We start from the raw sequence: 10701 nt of genomic DNA, 5'->3' as shown, positions 1-10701 counted from the left end.
CGCATGCAGGAGCTCCTTATTCATCTTCTGCAAGGTCAAGGTGGGGGAGGGGGTGCGGTTGGGGGTTGGGCAGCAGGAGGGTTCGAACCAACACTAGTTGAGTATCTGCTACTCCAACTTGCTACGTGCTTTATCTATGTTGTCTTGCTTAACGCCACCAACACTGAGATGGCCTGAAACGACCCCGAGGTTCAGAAAGACGAAGTATAACGTTACCAGCTAAAAAGCGCTTTTCTGCAGCGAGTGCTCGAGGAGTATTTGTTTGAACCCAGGTTTGACTCCGCGCCCAAACAGGTACTATTTCCAGGCCGCTTCCTTACGCCCGACTTAAAGAGGAACATGGTCACTGACCTGCGAATGCCGCAGGTCGCCCGCCGGTGAACTTGATCGAGAAACACGGCACTCGAGGGACGGTCTTCTGAGACGGTGCCGAAACCCCAGCAAGGACTTTCGCGCTCCTGCTATGCTAATGACGCACGCAGACTTACGTGCTCCTGCTATGCTAATGACGTACGCAGACTTACGTGCTCCTGCTATGCTAATGATGCACGCAGACTTACGTGCTCCTGCTATGCTAATGACGCACGCAGACTCACGTGCTCCTGCTATGCTAATGACGCACGCAGACTTACATGCTCCTGCTATGCTAATGACGCACGCCGCAAAGCACTTTAGTATATTCCAACCAAAGGAAAAAATTTTTTTGTTAAGATTTTTATTTATTTGACAGACAGAGATCACAAGTAGGCGGAGAGTCAGGCAGAGAGAGGGAGAGGGAAGCAGGCTCCCCGCCGAGCAGAGAGCCGGATGGGGGACTCGATCCCAGGACCCTGAGATCATGACCTCAGCCGAAGGCAGCGGCTTTAACCCACTGAGCCACGAGGCGCCCCAACCAAGGGAAATTTTTAAATAGCTAGCCTCTCGTGGCACCCATGGTTGCAGGAAACAGAAGTCTGCTCAGGTTGGCCCAATTAAAGGTGTGGTGGTGGTGGTGGTGGTGGGAGTAATTATAATGCTGGAGATCGTGCTGAATGCAGGGGAGGCTGAACGATTAAACATCAAGAAAAGCAAAAACCAGAGTGGCCTAAACTTTGCGGGTTCACAAAGGTTTTTACTCGTTTACATGGCCTCGTCCACTGATGTATTCCGTTCCTCCATGGCTCTTTGGAGGAGGGTTTTGAAAACCGCAGCCGGCGCAGGCATCACCTGGAGATCTTGTTAAAGCGCAGATTGTGATCCAATAAGTCTGGGGTGGGACCCGAGAGTCTATGCTCCTTGCAGGCTCCCAGGTGACGCAGGACCGCACTTAGAGAGCAGCAAGAACTAAGGTCACTGACTCACAAGATGCAGTTGGAATCACCTGAGAAAGTTTTTTAACCTTGACGTCTGAATTCCACCCCACCCAGCAGATTCTGATACAACCGGTTCGAAGTATGACCTGAGAATTAGGATGTTTTTTTTTTTAAGCCTCCCCTCCCAAGTGGTTCAAACGAGCAGCAAAGTTTGATTTGATGGAGGCGCTTCTCTGAGGGTTAGAGGTCCATCCTGGTTTTAGGCAGCTGTGGATGGATATGGGGCTTATGAAGTACAAGCATATCAGCCACACTCCGGAGTGTATAGGGTTAATGGGCAAGAATCAGCATATCTGGAATGATAAAGGACTTGGAGTCCAAAAAGCATGAGTACAAATTCTGGCATTCGCGCTCTGCTCCAGAAATTCTGGGTTCAAAATTAAGCCTTTTTAAGCCTTAGGGTGTTTAAAAAAAAAAAAATTTTTTTTAAGTGAAAGGTGGAAGCTGTGATTTCTGATCCACATTCCCCTTGGGGTCTTTTGAGGCTCGATGAGTGTTGTTCAATCAGGGAGCACAAAGGAGAATAAACTTGGAGAGCTTTCTAAGGAAGACAGGCTGGTCTCCCCCCCCCCCCCCCCAGAATTCTGCAAATCTCAGGGTGGTGCAGGCATGGGTATTTTTACAAGCTCCTTCCCACCCTGGATGATCCTTCTGTGCTTTCCTGGCCGTGAACCATTGATCAACTGAGATCATGTCATGAAACCTTCAAGCTGTCCTTGACTCTTCTACCAAACCCCATGGATTCCAGCTCCCTAAATAGCTCCTGAATCTATCCATCCATCTCATCCCTAGAGCCTTATTCAGAGACTAATGTAGAAAGTTCCCTCGGCCTCCAATTCTTCCTAATTCCCAGCGATCCATCTTCCGAGTAGCTGCCAGTATCATCTTTCTAATCCAGGAACTGCTTATGTCATTCTCCTGATCAGGATAAAGTCCAAAGGCCTTAAGATGGTGTGCAAGGACATTCATGGTCTGGCCATACCTCACTTGCTGTCACTCTCCCCCCTCATACGCCATACTCTGACAGTCCTATCACTCCCAGGGGAGTTCTTGGCTCTCAGCCTCTGTGCTGCTACTTGGAATATCCCTCCCCATCTTTGACAAACTCCTGCTTTTCCTCTCCCTGCTCCACAGTCCCCTTCCCTGCAGAGCCCTCCCACACCCACCCGCTCCCCATCAGAGGTAGAGGGGAGGCTTAGGACCACTTCTGGTTTATTAATCTTAGGGTATATTTCAATAGATGAAGAAGTGCCCGAGGAAAGTTACTCAAAAAGTTATCATTCTAGGGGCACCTGGGTGGCTCAGTGGGTTAAAGCCTCTGCCTTCGGCTCAGGTCATGATCCCAGGGTCCTGGGATCGAGTCCTACATCGCGCTCTCTGCTCAGCGGGGAGCCTGCTTCCCCCTACCCCCCTCCACTGCCTGCCTCTCTGCCTACTTGTGATCTCTGTCTGTCAAATAAATAAACAAAATCTTTAAAAAAAAGTTATCATTCTATTTCTGTGAATATATATTCATTTAGTGACAAATCAGACATCTTCATTTGAGGCCCTTCAGAAATGTAAGACAGGGACGAATGACCCCAAGCTACAGGTGTCAGCATTTAGTACCATTCAGTACCCTGGTTAAAATAAAGGTCTGCAAAATACCAACAATATCCAAGGCAGCATAGTTGGCTTAAAATTAAAATTAAAATTCAGGCTTCATGAATTTTATGTTTATAAAATCCGTCTCCGACGCACAGTTTGGATCAAGAAGTGGCCGCGCTCTCTCCCCCGTTTACTCACCCCTGCAGAACTGGAATTTCTCAAAAACATAGCAGTGGCTCTTGAATCGAGTATTTGCAGAATGAAAATGCATCCACTTAAATATGCAATATAGGGCCCAACTCTGTTGTAGCGCATACCAGAGAAACCAGATCAAGCAATATTTATTAACAATCACGATGACTATTAAAAAAGCAAGCATTTGTTGAATTCTTACGACACTCTGAGCACGTTCTCACTTAATCCTGGTAAAACCCTACAAGGGACTGTGATACCCACTTTACAGATAAAACTCAGGGTGATTTGGTGAATTGTCCATGTCGCATGGATGGTGATGAATGGGTCTGGGATTCCAGTCCGGGCCCACCTGCTCCCCGCTCACCCTCCTGACCACGGCAACTGCCTTCTGCCTTTGCTGAGCTCTGAACAAACAGTGGAGTGGAGTGGTGTAGAACACAAACTCTCAAATCAGGGTTTTGACCTGGGTTTAAATTCTGCTGACTTCTTTCTTGAGTCTGCTCTTCATCTGCAAAACAGGGATAATAATACCACCGATTTCATACCATAAGGATTAAATGAGATGTGGCAGGTCGAAGTAGTTTAGGACTCAGCGACTGTGAGCTTGTCCTGTTGTTTCCTGGCACTGAGCCGGGTTTGGGAGGCTGCAAAGAAGCTAGAGACAGCGGCCTTTAGACCCAAGTCCTCACTGACTCAAAGCCCGGAAAGGCAGAGGAACCTCACCACCATCTTCACTCGGGCCTTTCTTCTCTAAAGGGTCCTTTTGATTTATTAGCAAGAAGCCATCTTCTGAGTACAAAGGAAGATTTCAATAATTCTCACCCGGCTGGCTAAAGATGCTCAAAGAGACTTCTAAGCCAGTGATTTTCGAAGCGGGAACTTAATTCATATGCTTTGAAGAGGGGGGTTGATGGTCGGGCAGTTTGTCCTATTTTAAGTGTGAACAGATGAGCCATCCCACTTAGGCAGCATGTGATGGGCCCTGGGGGACAGAGTGCTTGTGAATGACGGGGCTTCCTATCGGTTCCTGCCATGTTAGAGGCCAAAGCCTCCCCAGGCGTGGGGAGGCAGTCCTCTCCCCTAAGAGATTGGAAGTTGCCAGATACAAAATCGGTCGCACAAAGAGAATCTTAGGGTCATTGCGCCTACTCCCCTGAGAGAGGAGAAAGGTGTTTGATCGTGAAAGTAGAAGGCGCCTGGGTGGCTCAGTCAGTTAAGTGTCTGCCTTCAGCTCAGGTTCTGATCCCAGGGTCCTGGGGTGGAGTCCCACATCGGGCTCCCTGCTCAGCAGGGAGTCTGTTTCTCTCTCTTCCCTTCTCCTCTGCTCGTGATCTCTCTCTCTATCTCAAATAAAATCTTAAAAAGAAAGAAAGAAAGAGTAGAGCTGAACCCTCACGTGTAACTGCCTGATCTAAATGGGAAGCTGCCACAGAGTGGATGGATACCGATCGCCCTATGCACAAAGCTATGATCCCTTAGGGTTGTCAGAACATGAAGCCCCATCCATGTCGCCCCCCCTCATTCCCACACCTCCAGCCTCCTGCTCCTTCTTCTGAACAGGAGAATTGTTTTCTGTCCTCTTTGAAGGAACAACAGATCTAAGAGAGTGAATTGGAAAAATTCCTCCCAGCCCACAGTCCCCTCCCCGGGCCCCCAGGGCAGATCTTTGTTGAGGGCCAATGGTGTGTATTATAAAATCATCCCTGCAACCCTCAGAGGGGGAAATTACACCTTCATCTCACAGATGAGGACATTCGGGTTAAAAAATGCTTTGTGCTGTGCAAGGTCATACACCTGCTAAGTGACAGATTTGACTCACCGAGCTCCTCACCACAGAGTCCCCTTCTCTCGTGCCCAAGATGCTGAGCTCCTTGGCCGGGGCTGCAGCCCATGCGGTGCTGGTGTTTGGAGCTTCCCAGAGGAGGGTGGTGGGCTGCAGGGCCGGCTGCCACCGCGCTGCGTCAGCCCTGCTAGAAGGCCATAAGTGGGGGTTTTCATTCCATCTCGAGTCACAGATTCCTTGGGGGAGTGCGGGAAGCTGTGGCTCTCCCCTATAGAAAAACAGGTTTATACGCAAAAAGTTGCATACAATTTTAGGTAGTTATGGAAATTTTGAAGCTTCTGCCTGGATCCCCCAAGAGTCACGAACTCAGATTAAGGTCAAGTCTGCGAATCCTTGCTTCCAGCTCCTTGGCCACACATGGGAGTTAGCTGGAAGCCCTTAAACAATTCATTTTCTTCCTACTGACTCAGAATTGCTGGATCTGTAGTCCTGGGGTATGTTCCCAGTCAATTTGTATACATCCAACCACGACTGGTTTTGGGGAAGCAGCTCTCTCTTGATGCCCATCCAATGGGCCAGAATTCATTTCTGTCACCTCTGGCTATATAATGTTAGACAAGTTGCTTAACCTTCTCTTTTCTCTGGGAGAAACAATAATAATATTATTATAATATTATCTGGGAACAACAATAATATCTGGGAACAACAATAATAACCCCCATCTTACAGAGTTGATATGGGATTAAATCAAATATGCCACGTAAGTGTTTATCATAGTGCCTGGCACAGAAGTACTGAATAAATAGTAATGCATCACTGATGACATGGTATTATTATTTATCATCAATGTAATTAATCTCTATAAATGGTCTCTTGGTGAAAGGATTGGGAACAGAGTCTAATTTCTAGTAGACTATCAACAAAAATACATGAAAGAAAGGAAAACATTCAAAGTTTATTAAGCATTAATAAAAGACAGTTAAAGGTTTGGGCTTAATAGCATAAACACCACCAATATCATGGTGTAACAATTAAACTGGCCTCATGTGAATTTTTACCTGTTTAACAGATGCGGTCTTTGTGGTGTTGCCAGAAGGATAATGGTTATGGTTACTCTTGGGTTTGGTAAGGTGCTCCCAAATTAAAGATTTATGATTTGACTTAAATACTTACACACACACACTCTCTCCTCTACCCATACACACACTTGGCCCACTGCAAAATGTACCAGTTGCCAAGTCCAATTCAGTCAAGATCTAGGATAAGGCTTTGCTCATTTTTGAAGTGACATTATTAATTGTAGAGAAAAGCAGGAAGAGACCACAGCCTCTCCAGGGAGCCCCAGGAGCCTTGGCAGGAAGCTGGCACACTGGGAACAGAAGAGGCTGACCACATACACAGTCTCCCATCACCTGCAGCTTGCTGACCCCGGGTTAAATCCCGGCCTCTGCACTCCACTCAGGTAAGCAGGCCAAGTCAGCCTGCCTTGGGATTGCCCTGATGAACTCTGCTAAAATCTGAGTTTTCCTAAAAGGAACATTAAGGGGAAAATTAGATAAAATATCAGAAAAAAATAAGCATAACTCTGCATATTACAGAATGCCCATTATTTTATGTGCTGGGTAGGGGGGATGGAGGAAAGGGGCTCCACCTAGAATTCTTTTTGACTCTTCCAAAATCAGACCCAAGACCTTTTAAATGCACCTTTAGAATTATTGTGTGTTTTATGTGGCTCCTGGGTGGCTCAGGCCGTTAAACATCTGCCTTCGGCTCAGGTCACGATCCCAGGGTCCTGCTCAGCAGGGAGTCTGCTTCTCCCTCTGACCCTCCTCCTTCTCATGCTCTCTCTCTCTCTCACTCTCTCCCTCTTTCAAATAAATAAGACCTTTAAGAAAAAAGAATTATTGTGTGTTCCCTCACAAAACCCGTAATGACTCACTGGAGGAAACTGTGGGTTACCTTAGTACAGCCCCCCCCCCCCCCCCAGATCCCATTCACACTCTCCTGGAACCAACAGTCATTCTGCATTGAGGAATGGCTTCACACAGGCCTGTCGCACTGGAAGATGAAAGGCCCATCACAGTCTTGCCCACTGGGTGTTTTGGATGGTCTGAAGGCGGCCACTGTCTCAAAAGGAGGAAACAATCAATATACAGCCCTCCCACCCCGTCCCTATAGCCTCAAGTGGCAGGAGAAGCAGGCCAGGCCAGGTTGATTAGTTTTTGCCTTCCGCTGCAAGTCTAGTCCACAGAAAGGACAGTGTGACCTTGTCAGGAAGTCCTGGGCCGCTCCTTCCAAATTGTGTCTAAATGATGTTGGCATAATATGATTTGGATTCATTTTTAATGGCTGAGTAATTAATCTCTGAAAGATGCTTATGATGAAAAGGTGAAAAATGACAACAGGATTTTTAATAGCTGCAGTCTGCAGAACTCATTTGACCCTGGTTGATCTGAGTCGTTCCAGATCAGGCCATGGCTTCCCACGTCATTTAGCAGAACTGCCTTATTTACTAGTTAACTGCCCTAGACAGAAAGCAGGGACTCCAGGAATGAGTGTTCACGTGTGTGTGCTGACAATGACCTACATAGAAGGCCTGCGTACAAACTCCAAAGTTTCTTAAATTTTAAAATGAGGTAGGTTTTCTGAAACCTTTCCCGGCACACCAAAGGAGGAGTTTTCTTATGATCTTTGTGTTTCTTCCGCGATCCTCGTTTGATACAAACCACCTAATTCCAAGAACGCCCAGTGCTCAAATGTAGTTTTCTCAGCTACCACTTCACTGGGCAGTGAACTTAGATGGTCCACAGTGCATTGCTTCTCCACTTAAAGATACTGCTGGCCTGTGTTTTAGTAACGACTGCCTCTTAATAATCTCTTGGCTGTTGGTCTTTTTACCTCTAAAAACGCCAACTTTGTGCGTCCACCCGTGTCTCTTACCGAAAACCACTTACTCGGTTCTGCTGGAGAACTTGGCTGAAGGTCTTATTTATTTTACTAGTTGTATACCCGAACAAAGCATTTTGATTCTAAGGCTCTCCCACATCAGTTGTCAGCTGTGGCCTGGGATGAAATGAATACCTTGGAATTCATAGGAATGAATTCGTAGGAATAAATTCCTAGGAATATCTTGCTGGTCAGGTTTCCCAAGATGAGGACACTGTGACAGAAGCTCTGCTGCTAGACTGACCAGGAGACCACCAGGTCATTAAAGCATTAGATACTGTGGAGGCAGGAGACTAGAAAATCCCATTGATGAAAGGGTGTTTTAATCTAGCACAAATTGTTTCTTTGCAATAACAGCAGAATCTCTTGACATTACACAACTTTGTGAAACAAAAGAACAATCATCTTTGAAGTCAAAACACCTATCAAATTAGAAACCATACACTTAACACCGATATCAACCTTATATTGCATAAGACGCACGTGCCCACAGAGGAGAACAGAATTGTTTGGGGTGCTTGCAGTGATATTTCATTCCAGGAATTCGTAACTTTGAAGTGAACATTTTCGTGACAGATGCTTTTCCTAAAAAAACACTGTATCATCCAATAAATATTTGACTAACATCCACTTTGTGCTTTTGGGTGACGTTAACTTCTTTCTGAGACCTAATAGGAAACAAGAAAGAACCTTCCATATTTTAGAGCGAGATTCGTCACACCAAGCTTCGATACTGTCATAAAATTTTAATTTAAAGCAAAAAACATGCTGATGTATCAGTGATAGGCTTAAAATATTAAAGACTTCAAAAACCCCCAAGCTCTTCTTCTCTGTACAACATTGATGAATATATATCTTTGCTATATAATTTTAAAACATGGAATAGTTTTCCTTTTCTCTTTGCTATATATAATATATGTCTTCCAAAATACATTGTCAGTATTTATATCTGAAAAATACTGTACAAAAAAGAACTTCCTATAATTACTCTGTATAAACATTAAACAATTTTAATAATCTCTCCTTTTGGTCTATAGTAAACATTTAAATTGATTGGATTAACCACAGTTTGTGACAATACCCTCCTCTTCTGAGATACACCAGTGTCTTTTACATTCATTTTTCAGAAGTCCACTTTATAAGAGCACATACGTTCAAAAAGCAAACAGAAAATAAGAAACAAAAGCTCCAGAATCATTAATTTATGAAGCATTCAAAAACGACACCACTAGGAAAAAGGGTCTTACAAAACATCAACTTATTAACTTAATTAACTGATTTTTAAAAACAGCAAGGTATAATTCACAAAAATATATATATTACAAAAAATGGGGAAAACTGAATCTTAAGTAATTGTTTCGAGTATCAAGAGGGATATGGAAAAAGGTAACTAGAAAAGGGGGAGGGTGGGGGGGATGGGGGAGGGGAGAAAACAAAACCAGACAGATCAATGTCAAAAGCTGTTCCAAGATGCAGTTGTTTTTGGCTCCTACACTGATAAGTTAACCCCTCGTTCTGAGACCTGGCATTTCCCTCTGCTTCCCTGTCCTGGGGATGTTCTGGGCATGCTCAAATGCATTACTGTAATTTTCGTGTTGTAAAAGACAGTGAAATTCTTAGGTAGGGAACATATCCTATGCCCACTAGTAATACTCAGGCAGCATGCTCTAGCGTACAGTAGGATTATTGCTTTAGGTACAGACAGTGCAAAAACACACTCTGTGTTCTAGAATAGTATTCTTACTTATCTGGGGTTGGTAGAATTAAAAGGAAACTTAGTAGATAGCAGTAAGTAAATATGGGATCTAGTAAATCTAAACAGCACTTTAAATTTGAAGACAATTATCACCAAAACTGAAAATATGAGGAAAGCAACCTATAACTGAGAGAGACAGCTGCAGTGTAGTGCTAAGTGATTTTTGTGCACCTTATTAGCATGGTAACTTACAGATTAAACAGAAACAAGAGCTCGTAGTCTTGACAACTGAGATCTACTAGTTTACCAGGACTCTGCTTGATGAAGCCCAGCAGACAGTCCTGGAAGAGTAGGCGGGAGTCACCGGGGAGCGACGCTGGAAGGGGGAGGAGTGGAGGAGGAGGGAGGGGCAGGAGACCCCACGGGTGTGTGTGTGTCAGGGGGTGTCTCCTCAGTCCAGTAAAAACACGGCACCTTTCTTTTTCGGAACTGAAAGACGACGAGAGGGCTACCTTAACATGGCAAGTGCAAAGGCACGCGCGCGCGCCTTGGACCACACGGGAGCACAAGCACGCGCGCACGTACACCAGAACGTGAGTCAGTTGTGTTTACGCCTCCGGTAAAGTGCTGATGTCAGAAAGGTTGCTTCAGGTGTGGTGCTATCGGGCGGGCGGGAAACACATTGTCCATCTATTCGGAAGCCAGCCCACAAAACCGCCAGCCTACAGGGGCCCGTGCCGGGCCTCGTACTTGGCCAGTATGTTCTTGCATTTGCCCAGCTCCTTCCGCAAGTCAGCCACCTCCTGGCGCAGGGCCGAGTTCTCCTTCTCCAGGAAGGACGCCCGGATTGCGATCTGGTTCTCCTTCAGCCTCCGGGCGTCGCGGGAGCGCTTGGCTGCCATGTTGTTCTTCCTGCGCCGGGCCCAGTACTTGTCGTCCTGCTCATTAGTCACAGGGGGAAGGAAACAAGACGTTAGATTTCAGCCTCGGGCGGGCTCAGGGTGGTGCCCGGGCACCAGGGACCCAACCTCTCACCTCGCGACTCCTTCCGGGACCGTCTGTGCCAATCTGTCTGACTGCGAGGGCTGTGTGCCCAGCTTCCCTCCCGCAGCAAGAACGCACCTGTCACGGTGTGTCCCTCC

At 46.1% G+C, this 10701-nt stretch overlaps 1 protein-coding gene across 2 annotated transcripts in view; it reads right to left on the bottom strand.

Moving 5' to 3' along the window:
• Positions 1 to 8164: 8164 nt before the first annotated feature.
• HLF (HLF transcription factor, PAR bZIP family member) overlaps positions 8165 to 10701 on the bottom strand; it is a 52417-nt gene continuing 49880 nt past the window's right edge. Inside the window, exon 4 of one of the 2 annotated variants that reach the window (XM_059381059.1) lies at positions 8165 to 10500. In XM_059381059.1, coding sequence (XP_059237042.1) covers positions 10282 to 10500 — 219 coding nt within the window. In that variant the 3' untranslated portion in view covers positions 8165 to 10281. The remainder of the gene's footprint in view (positions 10501 to 10701) is intronic. The other variant, XM_059381061.1, reaches the window with a different exon arrangement.

Source organism: Mustela nigripes, chromosome 16 (assembly GCF_022355385.1).
Source record: "Mustela nigripes isolate SB6536 chromosome 16, MUSNIG.SB6536, whole genome shotgun sequence".
In the NCBI taxonomy this organism is placed as follows: Eukaryota; Metazoa; Chordata; class Mammalia; order Carnivora; family Mustelidae; genus Mustela; species Mustela nigripes.
The sequence above is the reverse complement of the archived record's forward strand: the minus strand, read 5'-3'. Positions and strand labels throughout refer to the sequence as shown.